Source organism: Carica papaya, chromosome 3 (genome assembly GCF_054855325.1).
Source record: "Carica papaya isolate Zhongbai chromosome 3, ASM5485532v1, whole genome shotgun sequence".
In the NCBI taxonomy this organism is placed as follows: Eukaryota; Viridiplantae; Streptophyta; class Magnoliopsida; order Brassicales; family Caricaceae; genus Carica; species Carica papaya.
Window position 1 is genome coordinate 6,230,910 of NC_142311.1, and position 18,397 is coordinate 6,249,306.

At 32.7% G+C, this 18,397-nt stretch overlaps 2 protein-coding genes and 1 pseudogene across 2 annotated transcripts; 2 read left to right on the forward strand and 1 right to left on the reverse strand.

The window, feature by feature from the left end:
- Window positions 1–2,341: 2,341 nt before the first annotated feature.
- LOC110813992 (hydroquinone glucosyltransferase-like) lies at window positions 2,342–4,007 on the forward strand. The gene is made up of 2 exons (XM_022041292.2): window positions 2,342–2,799; window positions 2,908–4,007. Exons 1-2 carry the CDS (start codon window positions 2,422–2,424, stop codon window positions 3,838–3,840), a joined length of 1,311 nt encoding a protein of 436 aa, XP_021896984.2. The 5' UTR covers window positions 2,342–2,421; the 3' UTR covers window positions 3,841–4,007.
- Window positions 4,008–10,846: 6,839 nt separating this feature from the next.
- Window positions 10,847–12,414, reverse strand: LOC110813934 (hydroquinone glucosyltransferase pseudogene; annotated as a pseudogene).
- A 2,411-nt stretch (window positions 12,415–14,825) lies between these two features.
- Window positions 14,826–18,188, forward strand: LOC110814020 (uncharacterized). The gene is made up of 4 exons (XM_022041332.2): window positions 14,826–15,136; window positions 16,327–16,397; window positions 16,738–16,873; window positions 17,829–18,188. Exons 1-4 carry the CDS (start codon window positions 14,980–14,982, stop codon window positions 17,909–17,911), a joined length of 447 nt encoding a protein of 148 aa, XP_021897024.1. The 5' UTR covers window positions 14,826–14,979; the 3' UTR covers window positions 17,912–18,188.
- Window positions 18,189–18,397: the final 209 nt, after the last annotated feature.

Genomic DNA, 18,397 nt, shown 5'->3' on the forward strand with positions numbered 1-18,397 from the left:
ATTACGTTTTAACCCCCAATTTCTGATTTTACTTTCAAAAACACCATCTGAACCTAAATTTTCACCAATTTTTCCTAAAATTATTTTCAATTTCATCATCAACCTATTTTTTTCTAATTCCACATTAAATTAAATTTTATTAATTTCAAAATTAGATTTTTATAAATTTTTAAAATTTTAAAATTAATATCGAACTAAATTCTGGATTCGGGTATTACACAAACTTGTAAGAAAAATTTTATGAAACTGTGAATATTTATCAAATGATACAAATTGTGAGACATAATAAAGAGAATGTTTAGTACGTACTTTGGTTCTTTTACGAATTGTAATAGAAATATTGTTACTAGACTATGTAGAAATTTCATAATTACTCAATCTCAAAATTCATATCGAATTCTTAAATCTATTTCGGCTCAGAAGTCAAATTTTTTCTCCTTATATATAATAGAGTGACTCTGAAGTCAGATATAATTTCTTAAATTGGTGGATTCTCGAGAATAAACAATTAATAACAAATATGGCATAAGGATAGTTTCACCTTTATATTGTTTTGAAAATATTAAAAATGTCACTAGAGACAATTTGAAATTGATTTGTCTTCCAAAAAAGTAGAATATTTTAAAAAATGTATAAGAAATTTTTTGTGGTGTATTTTGAAATATTAATAATATAATCTTAAAATGTTAGTCAATTTTGAAAAAGTTGTTTTGACAAAATACTTTTTTTTTTATAACTTTGGTAAAAATTTAAGATATACTTTTTCTAATATCATTAATATTCAAATGATATTTAACTCAAAATTTGTTGTTGTTCGTGCTAGAACTAAATACATAAATCAATCACATGTAACGTTAAAATTGTAGTTTTCTTTGTGTTTTGAGTTTTGTTCTACTAAATCACTTTTGATATTATATCGGCCTCTAAAATCAATATTCTTTATGTATATAGAGATGATTCTTCAAATCGTATCTACTATTATACAAATAAATTAAATCATAAAATTTTTTACTTTTTATATTTCTCCAATGTGTAAATTTTGGTTTCAAAAATAATTTTAAGAGTTATTTTTCACAATTCTAACGAGGATAAGCAATTTGAAAATAATTTATTCTTTGGCCTTCAATTGTTTGTTTTCTTGTTGATACCCTGTTCTTAATTTGTTCATCTTGCTTGAGTTAAATATTTCATACTAACTCAACAACTCACAACACATTGTTAGTAGAAAGTGAATTCATGCAATTTGTCAATATTAACTACATTTTGTTCAAACACATATACGTTCCTTAATCTATCGTACATAAAATCGTATGTCATATATTTTTTTCGTTTATACTGAGTCAAATTAATTTCAAATATTTTGACTTTTCATTAGAATTTTCTTCCATTAAATGAAGTTTATAATATTGGTTAGAGAATAAATAATTGTTAGATTATATTCTTTCAACTTAAATTTTCATAATAATTTATTTAATATGGTATCAACTAGCCAAGAGCATTTAATTCAAATATCAAAACTTTATAAAAGTTAATGAGTCAAATGTTATGCCCTGTCCCATATCGTGTGTATAGCATTAACTGAAAATATATATGAATTTTAGAATATTAGATCATAAGGAAGAATTTGATTTTTATAATATTTATTTCAATATCTTATCTTATATTTAATATTTGATTTTATAGAATTTTATATTTAAATTATTAGTTTGTTAATGCGACTACACTAAATAAATCATATTTGTCTTAATAAATTATAATATTTGCGTACAAAAAAAATATGACATAATATTTAAAAAATTAAAAAGAGTTGTCCAAGCTTGGTACATACAAACCTGTTTTAACAAAAAAAAAATTTCCTTGGAACCTATGTATTCCTCAATTTATCATATACAAAATTTTTTATCTCAGACTATTTTTGGTTTAGAGGGAGTCAAATTAGTTTTAGACACTATAACATTTCAATAGAATTTTTTCATATTAAATAAAATAAAGAATGCTACTTGAAAAAATAAATAATTGATTATATGTTTTCTTTTAAATTTAAATTTTTATAATAATTATTTTAATTATGATTTAATATGATATCAACCCACTAAAAATATTTAGATCTGATATAAATTTAAAGACTCTGAACTTATCCTCTATCATCATCTCAGAAATATATATACATATATATATATAGAGAGAGAGAGAGAGAGAAAGAGAAAAAGATAGGAAGAGTATCAACTCATAAATAATCTGATTTTTAAGAGTTCTATATAATCAGAAAGAATCTGATTCGTCATAATTATTTCAATAGGTGAATTAACATTATATCCAAATCAGAATTAATCAGATTCTTTAAGGCCTATATAATCAATCCCTCATCTCCTACTTCACCGGCGCCATATAGAGCTCATACATTATTACAAAACACCAACCATGGAGAACGCCAAGGAGACAGTAGCTAACATTGTGATAGTGCCTAGTCCAGGCATGGGCCACTTGATCCCACTCATAGAATTAGCCAAACTCCTCGTCTCCAACCACGGCTTACAAGTCACATTCATTTTACTCAGTGATGGGTCGCCCATGAACTCCCAAAAACGACTATTCCAATCCTTACCCACTTCCATTTCTGCCATCTTTCTCCCTCCTCTGTGCTTAAATGATTTGCCTGCGAATACCCAGATCGAGACTCGGATCATGACGTGCCTGACTCGGTCTTTCAAAGCTTTTAGAGAGTCATTCAAAGTCCTTACTGAGTCAACCCGGGTTGTCGCACTCGTTGTCGACCTTCTCGGGCCGGAATATATGGATGTGGGTAAAGAATTTGAGGTCCCCTCTTATATATACTTTACTACAGCAGCAATGTTACTTTCGATGATTATTTATTTACCAATGCTTGACGAAAAGTATTCATGTCAGTTCAAAGATTTACCTGAACCAGTCATCTTGCCTGGGTGTACTCCACTTCATGGTACAGATTTTCCAGACTCGATTCAAAATAGAAAAAGCCCTATGTACAGAGAATTTGTAAAATGGAGCAGACGCTCCTTACTAGCGACAGGGATGATGGTCAATAGCTTCTTCGAGTTGGAAACGAAGACGTTTAAGGCATTTATGGAAGAACCAGATGTTCCTCCAATTTATCCAATTGGACCAATGGTACGCACCGGTTCGAGCAATGAGGTTGATGAGTCTGGCTGCTTGAAATGGTTAGGAGAACAACCGAGCGAATCGGTGCTTTTCGTGTGTTTCGGCAGTGGGGGCACGCTAACTCAAAAGCAACTCACTGAGTTAGCGTTCGGACTAGAAATGAGCGAGCAAAGATTCATCTGGGTTGTTCGGAATCCAAACGAAAAAGCTAAACACGGTAGCTATTTCATCGACGACGATGAAAATGGAGTAGATTTCCATTTCCTGCCAGATGGGTTCGTGGAGAGGACAAAAGGGTCGGGTCTAGTTGTGTCATCATGGGCGCCCCAGGTTGAAATACTGAGTCATGGCTCAACCGGTGGATTCTTGACACACTGCGGATGGAACTCGACACTGGAGAGCATTGTTAATGGAGTCCCGTTGATTGCATGGCCGTTGTACGCAGAGCAGAGGATGAATGCAGTGCTGCTGGCAGATGATTTGAAGGTAGCATTTCGAGTTAGAGAGAACGAAGAAGGTATAGTGGTGCGTGAGGATATTTCAAGATACGCGAGAGAAATAATGGAAGGAGAAGAAGGGAAAATGGTAAGGAAGAAGATGAGAGAGTTCAAGGATTCGGCGTTAAATGCTTTGAGCCAAGATGGATCATCCACCAAGTCTCTTGCCAAAGTTGTAGAGACCTGGAAGAAGCTGGAACAGTAGTAGTAATAATTTAGAAAGTAATTTTCTGTCAATTTTACTTTATTAGAAAAATAATGTATCTTTCTCTTTTAGACAAATAAGGAGACATTTCTAGAAATTGTAAATTTAATATTTATATTTTGTACTCATTTTGATTTATGAATTTAAATTAAATTTTAAATTATCAATACCGTGTGATTTGAACTTTTATACGAAGTTTAATAATTATTTAATAGAACATTCGATATTACAATACTCAGCCATTCAAATCTTTGATGAAATTGTATGTCACAATCGGAGAACAACACTAGCCTGAAGTCATCAAACTCATATACTTTGATATCTTAATTTATAGTGTCACAAAATTTAATTATCATAAAGTTTAAGATCATACTAGCCTGAAATTACTGAGCTCTACATGCTTTAATATTGCTTTTAATGTCAAAGTTCATAGCACCAATAGTTTGACAATATCTTCGACTTGATTGCCAATCTTCAAATCTTTAAGTCCAATTTATTGACAGTGTATAATTTAAATATTTATATAAAACTTAAAATGTAACGGCCCCAAAAATTTAAAAGAAAAATGCATATATAATTTGAGTGCGGAAGCGAAATAAATGTTAAGGTCAACATTTCTTACACAATAGTTCAAAAGTATTAACAAACATTACGAAACAAATTTTTTGAAAGAAATACGAAAATATAAAAAATAAAGAAAATTATGAAGTATATAGGATCTACTCGTAGCCTTCTTGTGGATCGGGTTCGAGAACTGGGTCTTTCTGATCTGAAATGGTTAAATAAGGGGTGAGGTACACTAGCCAAGTAAAGACATCACAATATATCGCCGTCACAGAAGTAAAAGTTGGTAGAAAACCAAAACAACTAATAGAGCACTAAATTTTAAACAAATTCATTTATCAATAATCAAATCATTTACCGTCCACTTACCGCAGTGAGATTTATAAAAACAACCTATGGAAATAATAACATTATAAATATCATGAATTCATATAAAATATATAACATAACACATATTATACTTTTATATTCAAATCATCAAACAACAATTGTCATTTTTTATCAGCCTATTAGTATCTATGGGGATCCATAGGAGTGTCTCCGCTATACGTGAACCATTTCCATTAACAATCTTAATTCTAGGGCCGTCCCCATACCCCGTCCGGTATGAGCGTCAAGGCATTAAACCTCAATACCCCGTCCGATATGAGGGTGAAGCGGGCCGTCTCCATACCCTATCCGGTATGAGCACCGAATGACCAAGTCTCTATACTCCGTCCGGTATAAGACAACGTTCACAGTAGGGTTCCCTATAAACCCGGTTCGTTCACCATCTCCCAAGATATTTAGTGAGGTTGTCACCTTATCTATTTATTAGATCACATCCCTTTCCTGTTTATTCTTAATCTTAGTTATCAAATTAAACACAATCACATAAACAATGAACATGTACCCGGTAATACAATCATATATTAATTTTCAAAATCACACAGTGGTCAAGTAATACAGTAATACATGCATTTAAAACTCTAAGACCAGATACCATCATGCCTTTAAACTGTAAAATAAATCAACAAGAATTAACAAAGAACAATGTCCGATTTCGGGCTCCATTAGTAATCTGTAATTAATTATGTATATTTATCTAACTTGTACAAAATACCGTATTATTATTTATTCAAACTTCACATCTATGATAGGAAATAGGGTGAGGGGTTCTTACCTAATTTGACGCCAAAAACTAGATGGTTACTGCGCCTACGGACGGTCCTTGGATTCCCTGAATTTTTCTTCGGGAACTGAAATGCACTACGGTACCTACAAGTGTCCCAAATAAACCCAAAAATCAGACCCATGGCCCACTCAGCCAATTTCAGAATTTCAGCGACAGTGGTCCACCTCGGTCGGCTATTTTCGGCCGATTTTGCATCGATCCCTAGGAAATAACATGTTAAAGGGTCTCTATTGGCCAAAAAATATAAAAAATTAAAACTTACCGGTGGCGAGGCTCTCTAGTGCGGCGGCTCCTCCGACTCACGTTGCGGTTGGGTGTTTTGCTCCAGTCAATCTGTAGAGAAGGACAAGGTGATCACAACAGTGAAAAAATTACACATAATGAGAATCGGGAAGGGCCTCATCGGAGGCGTTTTGTGAAATTCCCTGCGGCAGCGCTGCCAGACTTCACTGGTATTTTTTGGCTAATTAACCGATCTTTTTGCTCCGATATGGCCATGGGTGAGCTTAAAATTAAATTTTGAGCAAAATAGAAAGTTTTTACCTTTTTCGACAGTCGGAAAGGGTTCCAGTACGGCGGCGGATGGCGGCGGCTCCTTCCCTGCGGCTAGATCTTCTTCTCCGGCGAAGAGTTCTGGCGGCTAGGGTTAGGGTTTGGGTGCGAATGAGAGTTATTTATATCCGTCCGCTTTTGATCTAGACCGTCTATCGCGTTTGATCTGGACCATCCGATCACGATTAAATAGGAAGTGAATCTGGACCGTTCATCGCGATCTAATCTGGACCGTCCATCGTGATCTAATCTAAACTGTCTATCGCGATCTAATATGGACCGTCTGATTGCGTTTGAATCTGGTCTTTTGATTGCGTTTGGGAGGGAGCACATCTAGGCCGTCCGTGCGTGCGGGAATAGACCGGGGCCGTTCGATCGTGTTTGGGAGGGTGCGCATCCAGGTCGTCCGTGCGCGCAGGAATGGACTTGTGTCGTTCGATCGCGGGCACGCGGATCGACCACGTGGCTCCCCGCATGGCACCGCATTAGTGTCCGTTGCCACGTGACACGTCCTGCTTCGTCGAGGCTATTGATTGGACATCTTATGTGGTAATTTTTTTTTAAATTATGTTTTGACCCATAATTTCCAAATTTTCTTTCAAAAATATTCTCAGAACCCAAATTTTTACCATTTTTCCTCAAAATTGCTTTCAATTTCATCCTCCATCAATTTTACTTCCTTTTTTACTCTAAATTAAAATTAAAAATTGAAAAGAAATTATATTTATAAATAAATCTTAAATTACATTAAAATTAAATTTAGGGTATTACACAGACTCAATTTTGTAATCGGACGAGATATCATTCTCTTATTTTATTTAGGTTAAAAAATATATTTAACAATAATTATAAAGTAGAAATCAATAAATTAAACATAAAATTATAAGCGTTGTTTTTTCTTTTCCCACTCTTTATATAATCACTATTTTATTTTAAACTAATGTAAAGGTCCGAAACTTAAAAAATAATAAAGTTATGAATTAAATGCGAAAGTGAAATAATAGAGTTTAGGATTTACATACCTTACACATTAATTTAGAATGTCCAGTAGGGTTACGAGAATATTCTTTCTAAAAGCACAAACAAAAATCAAAGAAATAAGCAAAATGCAATATGTTGAGCATTCTATAACGACATTTACTAGCTTTTGAAGGGAGTTCAGGTGATAAACTATTCACAACCCTCTTATTGATCGATATCTGGGTCTTGGTCCTCTTGATCTAAAATAATTAATGAAAGTGTGAGCTACACTAATTTAGTAAGAATATAACACTACTCACTGATAGAGAAACTGAAGATTGGTAAAAATTATAAAAACAACTAATAGAGCTCTTGATTTAAGTAAATTCATTTATCATAAGAAAAATATTTTATTGCATATATTTACCGTTGCGAGATTTTCAAAATCGACCTATAGAGATAATAACTCAAATAACATTTCAATCTCATATTCAAGTGAGTAAGAACAATAACATTTCCTTTTTATTTACCTATTGGTATCTCTGGGGGCCTATAGAGATGTCTCACTATGCGTGAACCAATATCTAACATTGTCAACTAATCGGTCATCCTCATACTCCGTCCGGTATGAGCGCCAAAAATATCATTCATCAATATCTTGTCCGGTATGAGGGTGAATCGGGTCGTCCCCATACCCCGTCCGATATGAGCGAAAAACGTACTATTTTTCGATACCCCATCCAGTATTAAACAACTTTCACAGTAGAATTCTCTATGTACCCATTCCATCTACTATCTCTCAAGATATCCAGTAAGACTATCATTTATTAATTCACATTACTAAATAATTTTTTGTTTGCATATTAATTTTTAAATTTTACAAATTAATCGTAAATCACGTAAGATAAGCAATATATATATCAAGGAAGCACAATTGAATCATTTAACCATTACAGTATATCATCATGTATTTAAAACTATAAATTCAACAATCAGTTACAAAGGACAAAAAATAAATGACTAACCGATTTTGTCTCTATTAGTAATCTATAATTATTCTTATAGTTTTATAATTTAGACAAAATACCATATTATCGATTATTAAACTTCAATTCTATAACAGAAAATAAGGTGAGAGATTCTTACCTGAATCAGTATTCAAAATACTGAACTTTCTGCTGTGCCTACTAGCGGTTCCCAAGTTTCATGAATTTTCCTACAGAGATTAAAACACACTTCATGTACTTAAAAATACCTCCAAAACTCGAAAATTGGTATTAAAAACTTTTTTCAGCCAATTTCGAAATTCTTACACAGCAACACCACCGTGCTCCAGCGATGACATCGTCGTCTGCGGTGGCAGTTCGCCTTAGTTTAGCCGTTTTTTGTCAGTTTTGGCTAGTTTCGAACGGTTTTATACTCATCCATGTGAGAAACTACGTTAGAGGGCTTTGGTTTGCCGAAAAAAGTCAAAAAATAGAAACTTACTAGCGGCAGAATTTTTCAGTGCAGTGGCTCCATCGGCTCACCTTCGCGGCTAGGCATTTTTCTTCGGTCAACCCGTAGAAAACAGAACAGTGAACACAATGGTGAAAAAATCACATGAAACGAAAAATGCGAAGGAGCTCATCGGAGGAGGTTTCGGGTTTGACTCGCGACAGCCCCATCAGGTTTTGCCTGCGGTTTTTTGTTCACCCGCCATTTTTTTGCTTCAATTTGGACATAAGGGTGCTCGGAATCAAATTCTGAACAGATAGGAGAATTTTTTTATCTTTTTTGGCCGTCGGAGGTGACTCCAACGCGGCGACGGATGGCTCTGTTCTACGACGATTGGTTCTTTTTCTCCAGTGGGAGGTTGATAGCTAGGGTTTGGGTTCGGTGTGATGCGAGATATTTATATTTGTCTTGCATTAATATAGATCGTTCATCGCATTTGATCTCGACCGTCCGATCGCGTTTAAAGAATAAATAAATCTAAATCGTTGATCGTGATTTAATCTCGACTGTACGATCGTATTTAAAAAAAAAACGAATATATACTGTTCATCACGTTTAATTACGACCGTCCAATTGGGCCTGAGGATGGAACGGATCCGGGCCGTCCACGCACGCGAGAATACTTCCGGACCGTCCGATCGCGGGACACGGAGATCGCCAGCATGGCCTCCCTCGTGGTACCGAGTTAGTGTGTCTTGCCACGCGACACACTCCAGTTCGTCGGGGTTGCTGACTGGGCAGTCCTACATGGTAAATTTTTTTTTAATTGTATTTTGACCCTCAGTTTCTGATTTTTCTTTCAAAAACATCATCTAAACCCAAATTTTCACCCATTTTTTCCAAAATTATTTTCAATTTCATCATCAACCTATTTTTTTTTCCCTAATTTTACATTAAATAAAAATTTATTAATTTCAAAACTAGAATTTTATGCATTTTTAAATTTTAAAATTAATTTCGGACCAAATTTCGGGACCGGGTATTACACTAAGCTCTAATTTGTTCCAAACTTCTCTTCTTTCATATAAAAATTTGATATGACCTTCATCTAATATAATCACAATTTATCTCTAAAATAGTTTAAATATTTTATCAAGATCTAAAATTTTAATTTATTTATTTATACATCTAAAGTTTTTTAAGATTATTTTATAAATAATTTTTTTATACTTTAAATTGTTGAAAATATTTGGTTATGTGTTTAGGATATTAATTTAAATGGTTTTTCAGAAAAAAAAAGTTAGAAAAAATAAATTAATAAATTATAATTCAAAATAATATAGTGCTATCTTACACAATATATACACTATGAATTTGATAATTGATGGATATAAGACTAAATCGTATCAAAAAAGAGTTCTCAAACATATATATATATAAACAAGTATAAATTTATGTATGGAAGATTACAATCCCTTAAAAGAAATAACTTTAGAGTAAAAATCAAATAAGCTTTAAGATTTAGATAATTTTGATAATATATTCAAAAAAATTTAAAATTTAAAATTTAAATTAAGTTATGTATTTTTTAAATTTTTTGAAATTATTTAATTATATATTTTAAAAAATAAATTTAAAAAGAATAGAATTTTGAACGAACTCCTTTTACCTTAAAAGGAAAAAAAAAAAACCATCTTGTAAGATCTAAGATGTACATTTTGATTCATTTATGTTTTTGAATTTTATACTTAAATTAATTTATATATGTATTTAAAATGTTAAAAAGCTTATTTCAAAAATTAGATTATAATATGTTTTTTTACGACAGTTATTTTAATAATATGTATATAAATTTTAAATTAGATTGAATTTTTATCATGATTATAAATTAAGATACTCTAATCTCATATTTAATTTTTAAATTTCATATAAATATTTAAGTTATACATTACCAATAAATTGAATTTAAATATTTAAAAATTTGTAACTAAGTTCAAAATTTTGAGGAACTAATGGTGCTTTAATCGTTGACATTAAAGATAATATTAAAGCATATACAACTCAGTAATTTCATACTAATATGATCTTGAACTGTGTAATAATTGAATTTATGATATTGCAGATTAATGATATAAGTATGTGAATTTGGTGATTTCAAACTAGTGTTATTGTATGATTATGATATATAGTTTCATAAAAAATTTGAATGGTGAACATTATAATAATTTAATATAATATTAAATAATTATTACATTTAATATAAAATTTTAAATTAAACTTTCAATTTGTAAGAGGTACTAACTTAAGTGCGAAAATGTAATTATTGAATTTAAAACTTTTGAGTCCTCCTGTCTGCTTTTTACTAAAAGAAAAGGATACTACTGTTCCAGCTTCTTCCAGGTCTCTACAACTTTGGCAAGAGACTTGGTGGATGATCCATCTTTGCTCAAAGCCTTTAGCGCTGAATCCTTGAATTCTCTCATCTTCCTCCTAACCATTTTCCCTTCTTCTCCTTCCATTATTTCTCTCGCGTATCTTGAAATATCCTCACGCACCACTATACCTTCTTCGTTCTCTCTAACTCGAAATGCTACCTTCAAATCATCTGCCAGCAGCACTGCATTCATCCTCTGCTCTGCGTACAACGGCCATGCAATCAACGGGACGCCATTAACAATGCTCTCCAGTGTCGAGTTCCATCCGCAGTGTGTCAAGAATCCACCGGTTGAGCCATGACTCAGTATTTCAACCTGGGGAGCCCATGATGACACCACTAGACCCGATCCTTTGGTCCTCTCCACGAACCCATCAGGCAGGAAATGGAAATCTACTCCATCTTCATCGTCGTCGATGAAATAGCTACCGTGTTTAGCTTTTTCGTTGGGATTCCGAACGACCCAGATGAATCTCTGCTCGCTCATTTCTAGTCCTAACGCTAACTCAGTGAGTTGCTTTTGAGTTAGCGTGCCACCACTGCCGAAACACACGAAAAGCACCGATTCGCTCGGTTGTTCTCCTAACCATTTCAAGCACCCAGACCCATCAACCTCATTGCTCGAACCGGTGCGTACTATTGGTCCAACTGGATAAATGGGAGGAACATCTGGTTCTTCTTCTATCAATGCCTTAAACGTCTTCGTCTCCAACTCGAAGAAGCTATTGACTATAATCCCCGTTGCTAGTAAGTAGCGTCCGCTCCAGTTTACAAATTCTTTGTAAACAGCACTTTTTCTACAATGAAACGGGTCTGGAAAATCTATACCATGAAGTGGAACAGTACACCCAGGGAAGATGACTGGTTCAGGTATCTCTTTGTACTCACACGAATACTTTTGGTCAAGCTTTGGTAAATAAAAAACCGTTGATAGGACCATTGCATTTGAAGGAAAGTATATATACGAAGGGACCCCAAATTCTTTACCCATACCTATTATTTCCGAGCCGAAAAGGTCGACAACCAGCGCGACTACCCGGGTTGACTCAGTAAGGACTTCTAATGACTCTCCTAAAGCTTTGAAAGACCGAGTCAAGCACGTCATGATCCGAGCCTCGATCTGGGTATTCTCAGGCAAGTCATTTAAGCACAGAGGAGGGAGAAAGATGGCAGAAATGGAAGTGGGTAAGGATTCAAATAGGCGTTTTTGGGAGTTCATGGGCAATCCGTCACTGGGTAAAATGAATGTGACTTGTAAGCCGTGGTTGGAGACGAGGAGTTTGGCTAATTCTATAAGTGGGATTAAGTGGCCAATGCCTGGACTGGGCACCATCACAATGTTAGCTATTGTCTCCTTGGCGTTCTCCATAGTTGGTGTTTGTTAATGAAGTGTGAGTTCTATATGGCACTATGAAGTTGAAGATGAGGGATTTATTATATAGGCCTCGAAGAAGAATCTGATTACTTCTGATTTGGATACAATGTTGATTCATATATTGAAATAATTATGACAAAAATCAGATTCTTTCTGATTGTATAGAAATCCAAAAATCTAATTATTTCTAAGTTGATACCACATACATACATATGTATATACTTTTGAGATAATGATAGGGGATAGGTTTAGAATCAGTGAATCTATAATTAGCATTTTGCTATCATAATTAAATGTTTTTAGCAGATTCTACCATATTAAATAAACTAAAATAATTTTGTATATGAAGAATTTAGGAATATATATATGTATCAAGGAAAAAATTGTTAAACAAGCTTTAGATGTATATCAAGGTTGGACACCTCTTCTTAATTTTTTTTTTAAGAGCTAAATTATGTTTCTTTTTTCGTACATAAATATGTTGACTTATTGATACCAATTTAATTTAATTATCGCAACTGTATTAATAAACTAATAAATTAAATACAGAGTTATACTGAATCAAATATTATAAACCTGATAACTATTAGCTTCTATTAATTACATAGCACATTTTTTGGAGGTCAAATCAGTTTTCAAATTGTCTCTAGTTACTTTTTTAACGTTCTACCTATAAATATTATTTCTCACATATTTAAAAAATAAAGGGACATTAAATATAAACTTGTAATCTAAAAAGAAAAACTCTTCTTCATTCTTTTGAGCCTTCATTGAGCTCCTAAATATGTTGTTCATTTGCATATCTACTATTGAAGAGAAAAACTGTAATTTCTTTGTTCTTACTCTTTTGGGGCTTTGTAAGAAAGGTTTGTGAAAACTTTGTTTCGGGAGAATATAAGAGAAATGTGAGTTTGGTACCTTAATAAACAAATCATAATGTTTAGTGGAATACCATTAAAAGATGATTTGATATTTTAATAGACAAACTACAGTATTTGATGTAATATGAGTAATAGATAAACTTAACACCTTTGTAAACAAGTAACAGTGGTTGAGAGAATATGAATGATTGATGAGCTAGGTACTATAATCAATTAACTTGTTGTAATACTTTAAAGAAAATAGTGAAAACTAAAGTGATTGGCTTGAGAAAGAAAACATATGCACAATGTCGTGTCTAAACTCCTATAAAAAAGTTTGCCTCTCTTTATTATCCTCTTTAGTTTAATTTATTATATATCATTATATAATATCACATTACTATACATGTCACACATACACATAAAATTAATTATCAGTATTCTCAATTGTTTTCATTTATATATATCTTTTTTATTTTTAGAGAGTACTTAATTAACAGAAATGTACTTCACTAACTCCTAAATATTCATATACAATTAAATAGTGAAGGTTAATATATTTAAAGTAGTTCTTCTATTCTAGTCCGAAAGTTAAGAGAGAAAAGGATTTGAGAAATGTACTTAAAATCTTCAAAATTTATAATGCAAATTTACCTCCTTTTTGGGTTGTCTTAGATTTCATATCAACAAATAATATTAGATTTATGTCTTTTATTTATGATTTAAATTTACAGAGTAAAACATCTCATGGTAACACGACTAAATGAAGATCAATCTTCTAATAGGTCTCACTTGTTTAATGGAAACCATTACAACTATTGAAAGAATAAGACGAAAATATTTATCGAAGGCTTTGATTATGGTTTCTGAAAAATCATTATAAATTAACTACATATTCTCACTTGTTCCCTAATAAAAAGGCTTGAAGAAAGAAAAGAGGAGCAAATACATTGAATATGCTAAAAAATATTGTAGTGTTCTTGAAAGATAATCCGAGTCTCCATGTCATTGGTGCATCCATTCTTGAAGAAGAATGACTTGGTGAATAGCAAAACAAGAAGGAGAAATGGGTTTTATTAAATCATCTTGGGTTGGAGTCAATACATAATCAAATCCTCAACTTCATAGCCACAAAATTATTATGTGATTCTTTAAAATTCTATGAGGTAATAAATAATCATCTTCATAAAGTTTATATTATACCGTTCTCAATTAATTTTTTTATACTAAGTAATTTTTTTTTATCTGAAAGAATTGTATTCGAATGACTTTTACTACTCTAACATTCCTCCCCCACAATTTTATCTTTTTTCTTTTCTACTTCTAAGCATTTTGCCTTGAAATAAGAAATTATATTGATACTTAATATGAAAAAGATCTCCTAACCAAAAAAAAAAAAAAAAAAGTAAACAGAAATGATGAATAAAAAGCAGGTCTTATTTTTTCTTTAGTTACTTCTTAAACGGGGAGGTCCTCTCTATACACTTGAGCTCTTCTTCAGCTAATCAATTCTATTAGTAATGAGACTAAATTTTGTATATGAAAGAATTTTCTTAAAATACTTGGCATACAAAAGATAAATTGGGAAAGTTATAATATAAATTTTGACAAAAATGACTATTTATTACCTTACAGAATTTTCATGATCCACTTACCAACCTTGCGTCTACGAAATTGGGCTGTCTGGATCTAGTTATGCTTTGACTCCAACCCAAGACGATGCAATAAAACCCTTTTCTCCTTCTTCTTGTTCTGCTACTCACTGAGTCAATTTTCCTCAAGAATGGATGCACAACAAGCATGGAGACTCAGATTATCTTTCAAGAACGCTACAATATTTTTGAGCATATTGAATGTGTTTGCTCTTCTTTTCTTTCTTCAGGGCTTTCTCTCTTCCGCCTCCTCTCGCAACACTCTCTCCTCTGACCAACCCACTTCAGGCTCGTTACCTTACTTTCTTCAGTCTTCAAGACCTTACTCCATATGCAAAAAATTAGCTGTTATTTCACATGGGAATCTGCTAAATCTTTTGTTTTTAAGTATTACTGCTATGTTATGTGTTTGATGGTCTCTCTTTTGCTGTTTAATGAATTGGGAGAATTTATGTGTTTCTGCATAGGGTTATTGTTTGGTGGAATAGATGTTCGTTTGTTTAGTGTAGGGAATTTTGTGTGGGGAATGTTGATTTTGATGTGTAAATTCAGTTATTTTGAGGTTTGGATTAGAGTGATATGTATCTATATATATGGATTGACACTTACCTAGACAAAACTGGAGGCTTTTTTTAGTGTTTTGGTTACCATGTTCGGATTATTTGAGCTCCAAACTAGAACAGAATTACAGGCATATATAGGCTTCTCCCAAATGTTTCTTCTGCTATATGAATATGAAACTAAACTTTAGATACCTTTACTATTTTTCACTATGTTTGGAACAAAGGATCTCCACGTTTTATGTGGAATTTGTTTGCAGATCCACATTTTTATTATTAGTGTGGATTTGCAATTGAGTTCATTTGTTCCGAACATATTCCTGTTTAGAGTTCTTAGATTCATCATTTAGCATTGAAAGTCTAAAACCACAAGCACCCAGAAGCTGAGACTGTTTGTTTCTCATTGTTAATAGTTCACAATGTTGTAGATGGTAAGTGAGCTAAATAGGAAATTAAAGGTCATCTTTGAAGGCAGTGCTCTATAATGATTGAGAAGACATCTTTTACAATATTATGATCTCAAGCTTAAACATCTAGTATTTTGTGCAATTATTTTCCTTCCTTTTCTTCAGGAAATAAATCTATAACAGTTATATAAAAATCCTGACCTTTTGGGATATCTTGAATCCTATTCTTAGTTCTTTGGATTTCCCTCTGTTCGGAAAATAACTTATTGTTGTTTGTCCATGGATGTAAGCGAAAAGTAAGCTGTATGTTTAGTTTGTTAGTCTTTCCTGTATTGCTTTCATTCTCGTCCAAATCCTAACCTCCTATTATGACAAAAGAATCAATTGTTTTTTTTTTTCATTTATTGTATTTTCATTTTCTTTCTTTACCCTTTTGCTGTGTTTCAAACACCCCTGTATGGGCTCTCAACTTGCTGGTTTAACTAGAATCCATTCACAATATAAAATGCAGTTCAGCTCAAGTATATCAGAGAGTGTGAAGAAATTCGCCTTGCTATGCAACCTTTGGAACTCATAAAAAGAGTGAGCACACTGTCTTATACATTTAAAAAAGACAAAGCAGACATCACACTGTTCTATTAGCATACTTTATCTATGCATTCCAGATGTATCAGAAATTTTTAATTAATAATCAGAATGGTGATCTGTCTAAAACTCAATGTATCCTTCCTTGTTGTTTGGAGATTAGGAGTTAGAGTTTGATGAATTGTGTTTGAACAGGAGTTTGATACACCTAATCTCATTGATGATAAGGTCATCTCATGCACAATTATTTTCCATCAACTGATAAAAGTGATGGAATCCTGGAAGTTCATGATACTCCATGTATTTGCTCTGTAGTTGAATCTTTGCCCCTTTTCAGGTGAGGGAAATCCAGCAAGAGAAATATGTGGAACAAGAAACAGACCAGCAGAATGAAGCAAAACAAACTGCAGCAATTGATCTTTCTAAAAGGCTGAAGGATTTCCGCTCCCTTAATGATGCTGCCAGTTTGAAAGGTAACTGAATAAGACTTTTACTTTCCTTAAATATTGTTGCTAGTGATGCTTTTTGGTATAATAAGCTTATATTAAATGTTGGCTTTTTTTAGCGTTTGTGATTCCAGTCCTGCTTATGGGCTTAACACATCTGTTACTATCTGCATCATAGCTTCAAGGATTCTTGTATCAATTTTATCTCAAATATTTGAGCTTAATAAGCATCCTATATAATTATGTCACTTCCACTTCCTTTGGACAGAGAGTCCTTTTTGGCCTCATTATGAATCAAGGCTTGTTTATTAAATGCTACCTCCGGCTATGTAAATGATTTCATGCTCTGACTGCAAAATATTTCCTATTTTTTGTGAGAAGCGAAGATTTCTTATGTTTATCAGTGTTATATGTTAGATATCTCTATACTGTGGAGCAGGGCCGTGAACCCTCTTTTGGAATATTTCTTTGAATTTTTTCTTTTTCTTAAGTTTCTTAATAGATTTTCATGGATTTTTTGGCTCTCACTTGTTTTGGTTTCTGTTTTTACCTTAGGAATCATATTAAATTTTTAGCAAATTCTTTAGTAATGATGTATGGGGAAAAACCATCTTTGACATAAGGAGTTCTTGTTGCTGTGCAGATTGTTAATAGTTAAATTAATAGCAATCATTTACCCCTTCCTCTTATTGTTACTTTTAAACCCCGGAAGCATCTCTAAGTTCTCATCATGAGGTTGTTTGCTTCTTGCTTCTTCATCTGTCTCCAGTTACTGATATTTAGCACCCATTTCAAGAATATATCCGTGGAAAATTTTTAAATTGGAGAAGATGGCAAGAAAAAATTTAATTAAATAATTTGTTTGTTGAACTTTCTGTCTTCTTGTAATCCTTGTTGGGTTATTTGTTGAGCTTGTGGTTTTCTTGTAATTCTTGTTGGGTTATTTTCATTTTAAGAAAAGTTGCTTCATCCACTTCTTCAGCTGTAGAAGAGTGGCGAAGAAGGAAGATGGAGCGAGACAGGCAACGGCAACTTGAGAGAAATGGTACCACTGCATCTCTCTAAAAATTTAGTGCTGCTGATACTTAAATGAGGTGGAACAGAACTGATTGCTGATGCAAGGAGTTGTCTTGGATACATTCTCATAGTATGTGTATATTACAGAAACTCAGTTTATAGTAAAATCTAGAGGTTTTATGCAAGTTAGAAGTTTATAGTCAGATGTTTATGCTTTCGCTTATAGAACAGGCTCAAGCCTTTAATTTTATTGATGTAACCAGAATACAGCATCTTTATTTACCTGTTCTTGATACATCGAGTAGAAATTTGGTATATTCTACAAGTTTGTAAGGTCTTTCATGCGTTTCTTCTTTCTTAGAATCAGATTGTTTCTCTACATGATACTTAACCTTCTTTATGAAAATGCAGGGGGGGGTAAAAAAGAAAGAGCTGACACTTTAGACAACACACTGAAATTTTATTTTTGTATTACAGTAAGAAAAGTTTGTGATTTTTCTAGTTTGAAATTATATTTCAACGTAATCTGTGCAG